We start from the raw sequence: 14,761 nt of genomic DNA on the forward strand, positions 1-14,761 counted from the left end.
CTCCGGCCTCTCCAAGTCTCTCAGCACCATCCCTCCCCCGCCGCGCCCCCTCCTTCCCCGAATCCCAAACACGCGGGCGGGAGAGGGGCCCCCGGGCAGCCCGGGCCGCGGGGCTCGGCCTTTGTGGCTCCGGCCTCGACGGGGGCGGGGCCGCGGGCCGGGGACCCTCAGCCGGGGCTTGACCCCCAGGTGCATTGTCCGGCGGGGCCCGCCCCCTCCCCGCGGGGCCGCCCCGGGGCCCCCTCCCGGCGTCTCCCTCCGCCGGCCGCGCCGACCTCGCGGTCCCCAGACCAGGGGCCAGATGTAGAAAGTAGTCCCCAGGCCGGCAGCGGCGCTGTCCACTCCCCCGCCCCCGCCCCCGCCCCCGCCCCCTGCAGCCGCCGCCTCACTCCGCCCCCAGGCCGGACTCTCGGGCCCCCCGCCTCCCGCGAGCGGGTGTCCGTGCGCCGGCCTCTCCGCGGCCTGCAGAGCCCGCCGCCCGCCAGGCCAGGCCAGGCCACGCCGGAGCGCGAGCGGGAAGCCCAGGCTGCGCGCGGGGAGCCCGGGGGCGGCGGCGCGGGGAGCCCGGGGGCGGCGGGGCGGCGGGGCGGCGGGCGGGCAGCGGCGGCGGGGCGGACCGGGGAGCATGCCCGCGCGGCCCCGCTGAATGGCGCCTTCTCCGCGACCCCTCGCCCGGCTGCGGCCGCCAGGGATGCTGCTCCGCGCGCTCCTGCTCCTGCTGCTCCTCGGCTCCGCTCCAGGTGGGCGCGCTTTCCCCTGCGTTCCTTGTGCGCCAGTGGGGCGTGAGCAGGCGCGAGTGGGCTGGGGAAGGAGGGAACGGCGGAGGGGGCGCTGCCGGGGGGCTGCCGGGGGGCTGCCGGGTCCTCGGCGGCGAGCTGACCGCCGGACCCTGCCCCGTCCTGCGGCCAGTAGGGAGCCGCTGCTGGAGGCTGAGCGGCCCGGGGGCTCCGCGGGGGCTCCGGGGGGCGCGTCCCCCGCACCCGCGCCGCCGCGCTGCGCGCCCCGAGGGGCAGGCTGCGTGGCCGTGGCGCCCGCTGTCCACTCTCCCCCCCTTCTCCTCGCGCCATTGTCCGGGCTCTGGCCGCGTCCTCGCCTCGGCGGCCAGCCCCGGCTCCGCGCCGCCCTCCCGCCCTCCCGCCCCGGCCGCCGCGGCGCACGTGGCTTTATTTATATTGTTTCCTTAGTGGCAGCCTGGCCACGCAGGGGGCGCCGCGGCTTCTCGCGGCTTCCCCTTTTGCAGCGGGGTTCCCCCACCCCGACCACACATACGCCTTTTAGGGCAGGGGAGAGAAATAGGTGAACCAGAGTCCAGGGCAGCACCCCTAGTGCCCGCGTTTTCTCGGATCCGGATCAAAAGAGGAGGAGAAGGGAGGGGTGGGATGGGGAAGGCAAGAAGACTGGAAGGTGCGTGGCCAGTGTGTGCTCCGGAGGGGAGAAAGGTACCCAGAGCTGAAAACGAAGTATTTAAATAGGACCCCCCCTCCGCAAACCCCCCTCCCCCCTCCGCAAACCCCCCTCCAGGTATTTTGAAATTTTTTTTTTTTTGGTATTTTGAATTTTGAAGCAGGCCCTGAGGTGTGTACCAATGTGAAGATTCCTCCAAACTTCAGGTTAGCCTTATGCAAACTTGGATGAACTGATTTTTTTTTTATCGTTTGCATCTGCATTGGTTTATCTTCAAAGAGATACAAAAAAAAAAAGTGTAAGGTGGATGTGACGATTGCGGGGGGTGGGGGTGGGGGCGAGGAGGAGAGATGTTCAGGAGAAGGGGTTATTTTATTTATTTACAGATCACAAACCCCGGACTTTCATCTTTTCTGGAGGAGTTGGTGTTCTGTTAACATGAGAAAAGGATCAAAGTCAGATGTGACTCGGAAACACAATGGGCGCCTTCCGGAGTGGTCCTCGCAGCGCGAGGCTGTGAGGGTCCTCCCGTCGCCCTGGGCTTGTGTCAGAAGTCGGCAGCCCGAGCGTGGGAGTGCGGCTAGTGTGTGAGGTTTCCGAGGACCTGCCTTGATGAGAAGCAGATCAGTCCCGGGAATTTGTAATCATGTATTTAGAACATCATAAGGAAGATGAAATGTTCCCAGACTCCTCTAACACTCCCCAATCAATATGCCAGACTTCAGGTGGCCTTTGCGCACAGTACGGGAGGTGACAGGGTATTAGGCAGTCATCGGATGCTTTCTCCTGGCAGGGACCAGGGCGATGGGTATGCTTAGAGTAAAAACCTTTCCTCTGCTCTGATAAAAATGGGTATTGGTTGATTAAGCAATCTCCTATCCCTATTAGATAGTAAGGACCAATTTAGTCACACATTTTTTTTCCAGCAGTTAGTAGTTCTAAAAATAAAAGAAAAGAAAAGAGAAAAGAAGAAAGAAAAAAAGAAAGAGAAAGAAAGAAAGAAAGAAAGAAAGAGGAAATAAATGTTTTCTAATCTGATCACCCACTGAGTACAATCAGCAAGAGTAACCAACATTTCAAAGTCAACTGTCCATTAAATACCTACCTTACTCTGCAGAAATTAAGTAAATTGATCTCTTTCAAGGAGAGGAGGCAGAGTCCTTGCAGTAAAGGACAGATATAAAAATGCAAACTTGTAATTTGTCACAAAAGATAAATGCACTTCCCAAAGGAGTAGGTGCCAAGGAGCCCAAAACCCTTCAAGGGACAAAGAAGTAAACTTCCTTTTTCACAGAGTTGGAGTTTTGCTAATGATTTCTTGTAAAATTAGACTTTTACGACTTACTCTGTTCAAGATCTTTTTGACAAGCTTGTAAAAGTAGCAAACAGCTTGTGCTCATGAGTTTTCCTGATGATTTTGATACTGTAGCAAGAAGCTTGAGAACTGGATTCTTAGAAGGCATAGAAGATCATGAAATCTTCCCTGTGCTTTTAGATAAATGTTGAAGATGTTCTTTCTGATTTGTTGAAAAGTTTTGCTGAAACTTAGATTGGTTTATTAAGATGTTTATCAGTTAACTAATATAGTTTCTTAAACTTTGTCATGCTACACCCTGAATATGTTTTACAATTATGTGTTAAGAAATGGCTTTATACCTATAATTCTGGATATGCTTCCCCCCCCCTTTTTTTCCTTATAGGAGTGTGGTGCTTTAGTGAACTGTTTTTTATAAAAGAACCACAGGATGTAACTGTCACAAGAAAGGACCCAGTCATTTTAGATTGCCAGGCTCATGGAGAAGTTCCTATTAAGGTCACATGGTTGAAAAATGGAGCAAAAGTGTCTGAAAATAAACGGATCCAGGTTCTGTCTAACGGCTCTTTATACATCAGTGAAGTGGAAGGCAAGCGAGGAGAGCAGTCTGATGAAGGATTTTATCAGTGCTTGGCAATGAACAAATATGGAGCCATTCTTAGTCAAAAAGCACATCTTACCTTGTCAAGTAAGTGTATAAATTCTTCATTGTTTGATGCTTTTCATTGCTGTGTTTTAATGATTTTGTGATTCACTGTGTGCTAACTCTAAAAATCACATCACACAAACATAAAGAATTTTCCTGGAGGTAGTAGTTGGTAGGCATGGAGAAAAATCTAAGAAAAAATATAAATTTAAATGAATGATTGAGAAGGAAAGTCAAGTTAGATTTCAAACACCTAGGCATGACTGGGTGGCTCAGTGGTTGAGCGTCTCTGCCTTTGGCCCAGGTCTTGATCCTGGAGACCCAGGATTGAGTCCCACATCGGGATCCCTGCATGGAGCTTGCTTCTCCCTCTGCCTGTGTCTTTGCCTCTCTCTCTCTCTCTCTCTTTCTCTCTCTCTCTCTCTCTCTCTCTCGTCTCTGTCTCTCATGAGTAAATACATAAAATCTTAAAAAAAAAAAAAGATTTCAAACACCTAAACCTGTAGAAGTGGCTTTGTATAAATTTACAAGTGTATGAGAAAGAGTTTGGTGTAAAAGTTTGGCTAATGCAATGAAAGTTTTAAAATCTCATCTTTCATAAATTAATAATCAAAATTTAAAAATCACAAGCAAATCTTTCTGCTTTGTAGATGGCCTTTGAATGCTAACTCTTTCTTATAGCCCAACCTTCCATTTCCCTGAGTGCTTTAAGATCACTCCTGTTGCCTTTTAATTGTTGAGAGAGCATTGGTCAGTAACTCTCAAGCCTTTGAAGTATTCCTAGCCTTTTTCTGCTGGGAGAGAAAGAGGTTAAGGCCATTTCCATATTATGCCTAATGGATTTAAACCAGATCTGCGTCTTTTATTCCAGTTGTCATAAAGTTTGCTGTCTAATGATTTCCTTTGTATTAACAGCTCCATCAGATCAGCCATTTGTCCAAGTGATCCAGTGCTTGGTGGTTGACCTGATAACTGTTGAATGTAAAGATGGGCCTAGGATGAATGGGCAACTCCTTGTTCCCACTGAGGTTTTCCATCTCTCCAGGGGATCAAACATGCAACACTTAAGATGACAATAGACAATGCAAATCTTAAAACCACAACAACTGTATCTTAAAAATAGTTTTTACAAGTATTCTAGCTACATTCTTTTGTTAATCCACAAAAGATAGATTTTGTGCTATCTTGACAAATTGATCATTTACAGGATGAACAATAGGAAGAGGGATCTCTTGAGATAAAGACATAATCTTTAGGAAATAGTTTCTTCAGACTATTTAGGAAATAGTCTACACAAGTGAAATTTAGGAAGCCATTGGCAGGGGTTTTCTAAGTGACTTTGACTTTTAACAGTGTATGACCATATTTATGCTACCATGTTATTAATTTATTTGTGCAGTAATGATTAATTGTAGAAATAAGTTGCAAGCAAAGATAGTTTAACATTGAAATATATCAGAAAAGTAGAAAAGTTTCCAGTTCTATCCTCCCCCCTCAAGAATGGCAAAAATCTGAGAAAATTTCTGATAAACATTTTTTTTGTTGCCATAATCACTGGCCAAAAATCATTTTGTTGTTGTTGACTTATGGTTTTTCTGTGTTTTCAAGATAGTGTGCTTTTAATGCCTTTGTTCTGTTCATTTAATTTTTGTGTAACATAAAGGTGTTGTATAGAGTTGTAACTTTGTCACCTTTTCAGGATTGTGGAAAATGTTTCATACCCAGGAATTGTAGCTTGTATTTCTTTGCCGGAGAGAAGAGGAGCAGGATAGAAAGGCGGAGGAGGGCAGATGGGCCTTGAAAGGATGAAGCATTTATCATGACCACACATTATTTCTGGGACCTCCTTAGAAGCCTGACAAAATTCTAGGGTACCCAGAAATGCCTTGAAAACACATAGAGCTTTAAAGTCTGTATAGTATAATAGGTGTTATTAACAGTGAAACAAAGGTTAGTATGTCTTTTTTAGACTCTTTAGATTTGTGTAACTGTAAAAATTATGGATATTATTAGATATGATAGTTTTGAAGACTGTTGTGGTGAAGTAATTTTCATATAATTAGTATCAAGAGCTTAATTTTAGTGAAAATATGTAGACATGGCTGCTACATGTCAACTGTACTCAGTTGTAGGGGCCACACTTTTCATAGGCACATGTTTTATTGAACTCTGTGGAGATATTTTGCTAGGAAATTGCATTCAGTATTACAGATTTAAAATGCATAGTTTTAGATTTTTCTTTAGAAATATGAGACTTAGAGATTCTGAACTCACAAAGTTAGTTTAGATATTTAAAAAGCAATGTCCTTATCAGGCTCCCTGCTCAGTGGGGTGCCTGCTTCTCCCTCTCCCTCTGCGCTCCACCACCACCCCCAACCCCAACCCCAACCCCACTCATTCGTGTGTGCTCGCTCTCTCAAATAAATGTTTTTAAAATTCAAAAAATAAAAAATAAAAAGCAATGTCCAATGACATAGGCTCAAATGACTTTATCCTTGGTTCAGGGTAAAGATGTTATACATATTAAACAGGAAGAGAATAGGCATTAAGTGGGCATTCTGTTTTGCTTTTTAAAAAAGCTAGTTCTCTCCTAGTTATTGATAGCAGCAGGGTGCAAGTATGTTGTTTTTATTTCCTGATCAAAGATTTGTCAGAAAACATATCTTTGTTTCAGAAGTGTAATAATATAGCCTCTAAAAATCTAAAACTTTAATCTCTGCAAGTTTTAGAGTTTTTAACACATAGGCAATCAAGTCCTGGTTTCTAAACTTAAGGAACTAGAAGCTGAAAGTTGCTCTCTAGGCAAGAATTCCATTATTCATGTGTAAATTAGGAATTCACAGGGTTAAAAGGTTAGAAACTGGCCAGGATGAGGTTTACCCTTGTGATAAAGAGCAGATGACCCTCATTCATTGGCCAAAGCTTTCATGTAGCTCTTCTGCAAAGTTAGTTATTGCCATGAATTGTTCTTGAGGAATGCAGAAATTCAAATGTGAACAGGCCTTTCCTTAAGTGTCACTATGGAGCCTTATCTCCCAAGCACATCAGAGCCGGCTGCAGGGACAAGGTTCCTCCCCAAAGGCCTGGAGGCTTTGCTTTCCTGTTGTTCATCCAAGCACAAAAGAATTTGTCTAACTTAGTTTTTCTAAGGCATCCCATTTTTAAAGGAAAGTATAGGGTTAAAGTAATATTTAGTTTTTTTTAAAGGTAATCCTTTTAATTGATAGACATTTTAGCCATTTTACATTTCATGAAACTAGAATAGGAAGGAGAGTATGTGGGAGGCCCTTTTTTCTAGTTGTATACAATAGTAAGAACAGAAGATCAAGCCATTTCCTATAAATTTCAATATTTTTAGCTTTTGGCAAATCCAGTTTTCACTTTCACTGGTGCTAAGTGTTCAGTATGTAAATAATTTAAACATTTTAGGAATAAGAAATAATTTATGGACATTTTGATGTTTCTTGCATTCTTAACATTAAGATAAATTTCATAGGAAAGCATTAGTGTGGTAAAATGGTCTCATATTTCAGCAAGTTTAAATTAAGATAAGAGACGTTTGAGAGAAGTAAAGGAGGAGGCGGGTTGTGTTCTATGATGTGTAAAAGACTGGCTGTAAGCTAGTGATTGAACAGGAAGCTGGTTGTTTATTTCCTTTCCATAAAAGGTGGAAATTGAAGTCTAAGGATAGAGGGAAAGAGAACATAAAGCCAGTTTATATTTCTTAGGTATTTCAGGACCGTTCACTTGGGTGAAAAATCTTTTTTTTTAAGAGAGCATTTGTTAACTGGAAGACCATTATTGTATTGTAACTTTATGATGATTTTTTTCCCCTAAAGATTTTGAGGTTCATTTTTGCATGTGAAAAGCTGGGGTGGGGGAAGTGGTCTATATCTCTACACAGCAATAGTGATTTCCTTTAAAAGGATGTAGCTTGTTTTCCATGAATAAAACGTTTATCACTTCAGTTTAAAAGGAGGTGAAACTTGAGGACTTTTGTTGTTAGATGAATGAAAAACTGTTCTATGAGTATGGCTTCTATTTTAAAGAGTAGTATATAAATTATAGATATAAATTATAGGCCAAAGTTGGTCTTAAAATGAGTAAAAATATATTGAGAACATTTAATGACTCATGTTAAAAAAATAAGGTGGGTGATTGAAAAGAGAAAGAGCTATGAGACTATTAGCCTACATTTTGAATTTTATTAATGATCTAAGACCCACGATGGATGAGATTTTGCTACATTGTCACTTATTGAGTGAGATTTGTGGATGCTGTAAAGGGAAACATCTCTTACATGTGAGCATATTCACTTCAAGCTGTTAAGTTACCTGCCCTAATTTCAGTAGAGGTAACACAAAAGTCATTTGATTTCAGAAAAATAAGATAGAATTGAGGTATTTGAGAGACCAATCTGCCAACACTGTAGATAAGGTTCAGAAGATTCTTTCTGAGATCCAAGGAAAGTCATCTTTAAAGAGAAGGGGTTATGATTCAAGAGTACATGTTTAACTTAAAAATTGACCATCTTACAATTGCTTAAGCCAGGGAAGTAAAAGCACATGAAGTTCTACAGGCTTATGTACAATGACACTTGGTTCTTTCAGTCTGTCTTCTTAAAAGGTTTATCAGGTACCTGATAATCTCTGGATAATAGAACCAGTTTTTCCCACTTTGCACTTGATTAAGTGAGGATCATTTCTCATCATTTCTCATCATCTGTAACACTATCTCACTGTTTTTCAGAATTGTTGGATTTTTAATTTTATAACCAAGCAGGATCCACTGGAGGGTAGAATTATAATTTGCTTTAAGATGTATATAAATGGGAAAAAAAGGATCTATATAAATGTGTTTATTTTATTTCTGTTCAGCTTCTTAATGAAATTTTGAAAGGGCATTTGGTATGGCCCTTTTTTGTCAACTATCTCTGATTATTCTAAAGAAAGGGTCTCATGCTCAGCAGTTGTTTGCCAAGGGATTTGTTGTCATTGCTCCTGAATTTAACAGCTGGGCCTATTGATGGAGTCCAGAGCAATTTAAAGGAATCGCAAAATAAACTAAAAACAAAACAAAACAACAAAACAAACCCACACCAAAAAAACCCACAAAAACAAATATTTTAAGCAGGACTTTAAGTTGAAGGAGTATTTTGATTAATAAATAAATAATTTGAGGTTACCTTTTTGAAAACCCTAATATCCCTGACTACAGTTTTGAGAGATAATTTTTATCTCTCCTAGGCAGATTCACTCAATTAGAATTACTTTTAGCTTTTATTTTTATTTTTTTTATTTTTTTTACTTTTTTTTTACTTTTAGCTTTTAAATTAGTAATGACTCATGAAAAATAATAATGTTAGCCATTTTGTTGAGGATCATACTTGAATTTTAAGAACAGCTGTGATTATTGACATGTTTCAAGAGGAAACCTAAAAATTGTACCCCCAATTTTTCACCTCCAGGACTATTTTAATACTTCTGAGTGTTCAGACTCTTTGGAAAAGCATTTTTTAAGCTCATCATTTAAAGCTGATAAATAAGAGAGGAAGAAAACACAGTTGTAGTAATTGAAGCAATGTTGGCCTTAACGTAGTAATCTGCACGGAACAAGCTCACAGTCAGCAATTGACAATAGTGATGTGCAAAAAGGTAAAAATGTACTAAATTACCTTCAGTGGCTGTAATCCTGAAGCCAAGTGAATCGCTCTAGGGATATGTATTGCAGAGGATAAAGGTGTCATCCTCACAAAGGTCTCTGACAGTAATCTGACAAATGCTTTCCTGACTTTTACATTCCTTGTTTTTTTCTTCTTTCAACCTCTGGTTCTCAGAAACTGCTTTTGATGAGTGTTAAAAGCCAAATTTTTATAGGCTGAGCAGAAGGCATGAATTAAAAATGTTTGTTTTTTCAGTTTCTGGGAGGCTTGCCCTTTTCTCATGTTTATGTATATACATTTTTTAATAGGTTTAGCATCTGTGGCTAGGTTAATTAAGTGACTGTTGGAGATTGCAATCATTGTTTCAAACTTGTGTCCTCAATGGGCTTATTTCTTAGAACTGATAGAAAGGAAATTTTTCTTTCTCTCGCTTTCTTTCTTAGTAGGCTCCATGCTGATGTGGAGCTGAGTGCAGGGCTTGAACTCAGGACCCTGAGATCAAGACCTGAGCTGAGATCAAGAGTTTGATGCTTAACTAACTTAGCCACCCAGGCATCTCAAGGAAATTTTCTTCTAATAATTTAATTTATGAAATGATAATAAACTCCTGTTTAGAACAGTTTGATAGTTTGTTTTTGTTTTGTTTTGTTTTGTTTTTTAATGATGCTACTTTATAAAGACTACTTTCTCTAAATTGTATCCTTTGGGAGTAATCCTCCAAAATGGCCTTTTTATTGTCACTGTTTTGTAGTCTTTTTAGTACTACTCAAAATGGATCTTCACCAACTTAAAAAAGTGGAGACTGTATTACTACTGTGGGTTACATTCCTCAGGATTTCTTCTCAGCCTTGGTGCAATCAACATTTGGGGCTAGATAATTCTTCATTATGGACACTGTCTTATGCAGTCTAGAATGTACATCAGCATCCCTGGCCTCTACATACCAGATGCCAGTCCAGTAGCATCCCCGCCTCCCCACCACTGCATTTGTAACAACAAAAAAATGTGTTTTGGGAGGCAAAATCATCCTGGTTAAGAACTACTTTCTTTCTTTTTTTTAAATTTTTTTTATTTATTATTTATGATAGTCACACACACACACACACACACACACACACACACACAGGCAGAGACATAGGCAGAGGGAGAAGCAGGCTCCATGCACCGGGAGCCCGACGTGAGACTCGATCCCAGGTCTCCAGGATAGCGCCCTGGGCCAAAGGCAGGCGCCAAACCGCTGCGCCACCCAGGGATCCCAACTACTTTGTTTCTGAAGAGGTAGAAATTTTTTTTCCAAGTTGGTACTGGGCCATTTTAACTGTTTCTGTCTTATGTTTGATAATCTAAGCTTTTGGTGTTAATAATGCTAAATGTATTGATTGGAGAACCAGTTATTATTTTTAAGTATTGTGAAGAAAGCTTGATTTAAAAAAAATGTGTCTCAGTCATTGTTTGTCTAAGTGGGGGTGATATTGCCTCTTCATTCCTTTTCCACACATGGCACATTGAAACCTGATATTAAGAGTTCATCCTTCTATAGGTCCATTCATTTTGATTTCAGTATTTTAGATCTTTTCTTGAGGATATCTAGACAAAGCGTAAATGCAAATTTCACTTAACTCTGTTTACTCAGTACATTGTATATTCTTGATGTGATGGGCTCCAGTGTTGAAAAAGATAGGAGAAATCTCCATGTGTAGCAAATGTTAAAGAACATCTTTTGTGATGCTCTGCATGGAGACAAGTAAAACTGTATGAGATTAATAGTCCAGAGAATTACATTTGCTGTGTGGTAGGTGGTTCTCTGGGTGAATGGTTAACAGAAATCTTTTCAGCTAATTCAACGGTACCATAGACTTATTTGGGGCAAAAACAATTTAACTTCCTCTAGATAATGATGTAAGGATGGTAGTGTCTTGAGAGGGCATCAACAAGTAAGAGTTAAACACCATACGTACTATGTTAACTAGTATGCAGAAAGTTGCAGACAAATTTTGAGTGGTTGTCATGACAAATGCTTGTTTTAGATTACTTAGTAGTAGTACGCAGGGATTGCATAGTCCTCATCTTTCTCAAGGTATCATTTTTTGTGTTTGGTTTCATTTTGGTTAGCTTTTTTATGACAGTAAAAGTTAAGATTGTTCCCATAGGTAATTGGTCACCTGTGGAGGCCAGTAGCCACTGGTGGTAGCTCAAGTGACAGTTGAGATGGATAAAGGAGAAAGCAGAATCTTTTAATGAGTGGCTCTAGTCCTGAGCACGGATGACTGAACATTCAGTACCATGTGTTCTACTCCAAAAAAGTGCTTTGAGTAGAACAAATCATCAGTTCAAACTAGAAGAGAAAAATGTACATTTCCTTATATTTAAGGAAAATAATAGTTGTGTAAAACAGAATTTTAATGTTCTTGAGTTCTTGTTTTCTTGTTCTTGTGCTTTCATAAAGAAATTACGAAGTTGACAGGTACCAATATCTGGTAAATATTCTTAGTGCTGCTATATATTTTTATTGAGTTACTGGGAGCTGCAGTGGAAAAACAGAATGACAAAAGGCAAGAGAGCCAATCATTTATGTCTTCTCCATTGCTGATGATTTATACGACTTTAGACAAATTACTTAATCATTCTGATCCCTACTTTGTGTTACCTGTAAAAATGGGCAGCTGGACAAAAAGGAGGGGGCACAGGTGTTCAGCAACACAGTACCCTTATTTTTGTAATTCTGTTATTGTAATTCTGAGAAAATGGCCAGTAAATTATATTTTTTTATAAGACTGAGTTAAATCACACATTTAAGTCACTGAGAAAAAATTTAAGAGAGCCATTTAAGTCACTGAGAAAAAAATTAAAGTAGCTTGGCCATTATTTAACTTGGTACTTTTAAGAATTCATACTCTTGCCATGTATCATAGGAGAATCTACTTTTGGTGGGGTGAAGTCTTAAACCAATACTGATAATTTGAACTAGTACTATTTTCTGACTTAAGTCAGAAAAATAAATCAAAATAAATTACGTTGCCTGGCCCTGGGAAGTTCATAATAGTTGTACTCTTTGAAGGTTGACATAGTACGCAAGAGGTATAGCTTTACAAATGTGTCTGCTTTGGCTAATTAATTGTGTATTCTGATGTTTATTGACTCAGTGTTTAAAAGAAATAGTGCCAATTTCATCTTAACAGAGTTTTGCTAATGTATTATTAGTGTTTTAGTAGAAATAGATTATACTGCCTGCCCCCACCCACCACCAAGTCCTATTAAGAATGATAAGGTTTAATTTTTCCCTCAGCTTTCAAACTGAGTTAGCTTGAGCCCCTCTGATTGGATTTAAAGTAACTCCAATTAAAATATTGACCTCAAAGTGAACACATAATAGGAAAAAAATGCTTTGATGTTGGTATTGCCATTTTGGCATTTCTTTTTAAAGAGATTACAGCTTTTCTTAAATAATTGCAACAGATGTATTTACTGTTTTTATTTTAATAAAAATAATTCACTTTTTATGTATTCAAGAAAGTCACATTTCCATGCTCTGTCATAGGGACCAAACTCAGTAAAGTAGTAAGATTACCAAAATTTTTACCAAAAGTTATCCCAGTGATGGAACGATTTCTTCAAAGCTTGAAAGTATCTTTACCTCGATGATTTACTACATTTTTAGAAATCTGTAATAATGCATGAAAGATAGTATATAGGCAGAAGAAACTTTGTGAAATTTAAGTTTAATTTTCAGTATGCCAGATGTCAACTTGGAAGCTATGATATTTAGGGAGAGAACTTTATTGCTTAGCAAATGGTACATTGAGAAATTACAAGTTGGTCAATAGAGAAGTGACCGGTGCCTTGCCCAAGGATACAACTACTAGATCTCAGGTGTGCTGATTCTAGTCATGAATTTGCAGTATTAGGTAAAGATTTTCTCCTGTGTATTGTGTGAAAATGTGTCTCTATATATTCAAATATATCTCATCTAATCCCGAATATAGAAAAGAGAATAGTAGTGGAACTGACCCTGATATAAAAGACACGTTTAATTTCTGAATATTTATTTTAAAGTATGACTTTATCATTGTGCAGCTCACCCTTTACTGCTGTATAAGACTTTGTTGTGTTGATGTAGTAAATAGGCAATTTTCAAATAAAATCAATAATATGTTTCTATTTTATCCTGAGTATAACCTCAATGCAGGGAGATTGAGCTCCAGTCCTTTTAGAGGTTCAGCATTTGTTGCTATATCTGTACAAATGAAAGTTTGAGCTAAAGCAGATTTTCATTGTATCTTTATTTCTTTTCATAATTGGAGTATTTTTATTTTATGTACAATGAGTCAGCATCAAAGTAGGTATCTTGGACATCTGCAGTTAAGGTAGGTATCTTGGATGACCCATTCAAGGAAGTTCACTTAATCCAACTTAATGAAGCCTATATCCTTGGCGTACTGACGGAAACACTGGCGGCACACGTTGAGGCCGTATTTCCAGATCAGACCATGCTGGTTTGAACAGACACAGCAAGAACGAGAGCCCTGGCCAGACTTCCTTGGGTGGCTCCAGTAGAGCTGCTGGTGACCCATCTTGCTCTTTCGGATGCAACGAGGCAAAAGGACTCATTGTATCTTTAAATAACCTTCAATGGAGTGAGGCTCTCTTGTAGTCAAAAGGTTGAAATTTAAATAAATGATTGACTATGTGTCATTATTATTATTATTGCTTCGAAAGAGGGGCATAGTGATAGCCTATGTCTAGTGTGGACATTTTTTTTTCTTTAGCAGCAGTTTTATTGAGGTAGAATTCACATATCACAAAGTTTACCTTTTGAAAGTGTGTAATTCTGTGGGTTTAATACATCTATCACCATTATCTAATTTCAGAATATATCTTTCACTCCAAAAAGAAACCCCACACTTCCCAGTTCTTTCTTCACCTATACCCTGGAACCATGAATCTGGTTTCTGTCTCTGTAGATTTGCCTATTGTAGACATATCATAAAAGAAGAATTGTACAATATGTGAAGTTTTGTGTCTGGCTTCTTTCACTTAGCCTAGTATTTTCAAGTTTCATCCATATTGTAGCACGTACTGGTACTTCATTTTCATGGTTGAGGAAGGTTCCATTGTATAATATACCCATGTTATATTTATCTAGTTATCTGTTGATGGATAATTGGATTTTTCTTTCTTTTGGCTCTTGTGAATAATTCTGCAGTGAACGTTGGCATACAAGTATCCGTGTTCCTGTTTTCACCACTTTTGGGCGTATGCCTAGGAGTGGAGTTGCTAGATCATATGGTAATTCTACATTTAACCTTTTGGGGAGTCACCTATTTTCCATAGTTGCTGCACCATTTTACATTCCCACCAGCAATGTCCAAGGGATTCAGCTTTCCATGTCCATGCCAATGCTTATTATTTTCATTATTATTATTATCATCCCACAGTATGAAGTGTTCTCATTGTGGTTTTGATTTGCATTTCCCTAATGACTAATGATCTTTTCATGTACTTATTGGCCATTTATATATTTTCTTTGGAGAAATATCTAGTGCCCATTTTTAAAAATTGGGCTTTTGATTTTTTTTATTGTTGTTGGGTTTTGGGATTTTTTTCCCATAATCTGGATATTCATTTTATCAGTTATAATGATTTGCAGATATTTTCTCCAGTTCTGTATTTTGTCATTTCATTTTCTTGATGTCTTTCGATGCACAAAGTTTTAAATTTTGATTAAATTCAATTT

At 39.9% G+C, this 14,761-nt stretch overlaps 2 protein-coding genes across 2 annotated transcripts in view; one reads left to right on the forward strand and one right to left on the reverse strand.

The window, feature by feature from the left end:
• The first annotated feature begins 646 nt into the window (after positions 1-646).
• Positions 647-14,761, forward strand: part of PRTG (protogenin) — a 119,263-nt gene continuing 105,148 nt past the window's right edge. The window contains exons 1-2 of the mRNA XM_055319580.1: positions 647-740; positions 3,105-3,407. Of these exons, the coding sequence (XP_055175555.1) occupies positions 647-740; positions 3,105-3,407 (397 nt within the window). The remainder of the gene's footprint in view (positions 741-3,104; positions 3,408-14,761) is intronic.
• Positions 13,336-13,610, reverse strand: LOC129506132 (40S ribosomal protein S29-like). The gene has a single exon (XM_055319581.1). It carries the CDS (start codon positions 13,596-13,598, stop codon positions 13,428-13,430), a length of 171 nt encoding a protein of 56 aa, XP_055175556.1. The 5' UTR covers positions 13,599-13,610; the 3' UTR covers positions 13,336-13,427.

Source organism: Nyctereutes procyonoides, unplaced genomic scaffold (genome assembly GCF_905146905.1).
Source record: "Nyctereutes procyonoides isolate TBG_1078 unplaced genomic scaffold, NYPRO_anot_genome, whole genome shotgun sequence".
NCBI lineage: Eukaryota > Metazoa > Chordata > Mammalia > Carnivora > Canidae > Nyctereutes > Nyctereutes procyonoides.

Bases quoted from the DNA above. Each gene is read 5' to 3' on its own strand.
- LOC129506132 (XM_055319581.1), bottom strand. From the start codon at position 13,598: ATGGGTCACCAGCAGCTCTACTGGAGCCACCCAAGGAAGTCTGGCCAG.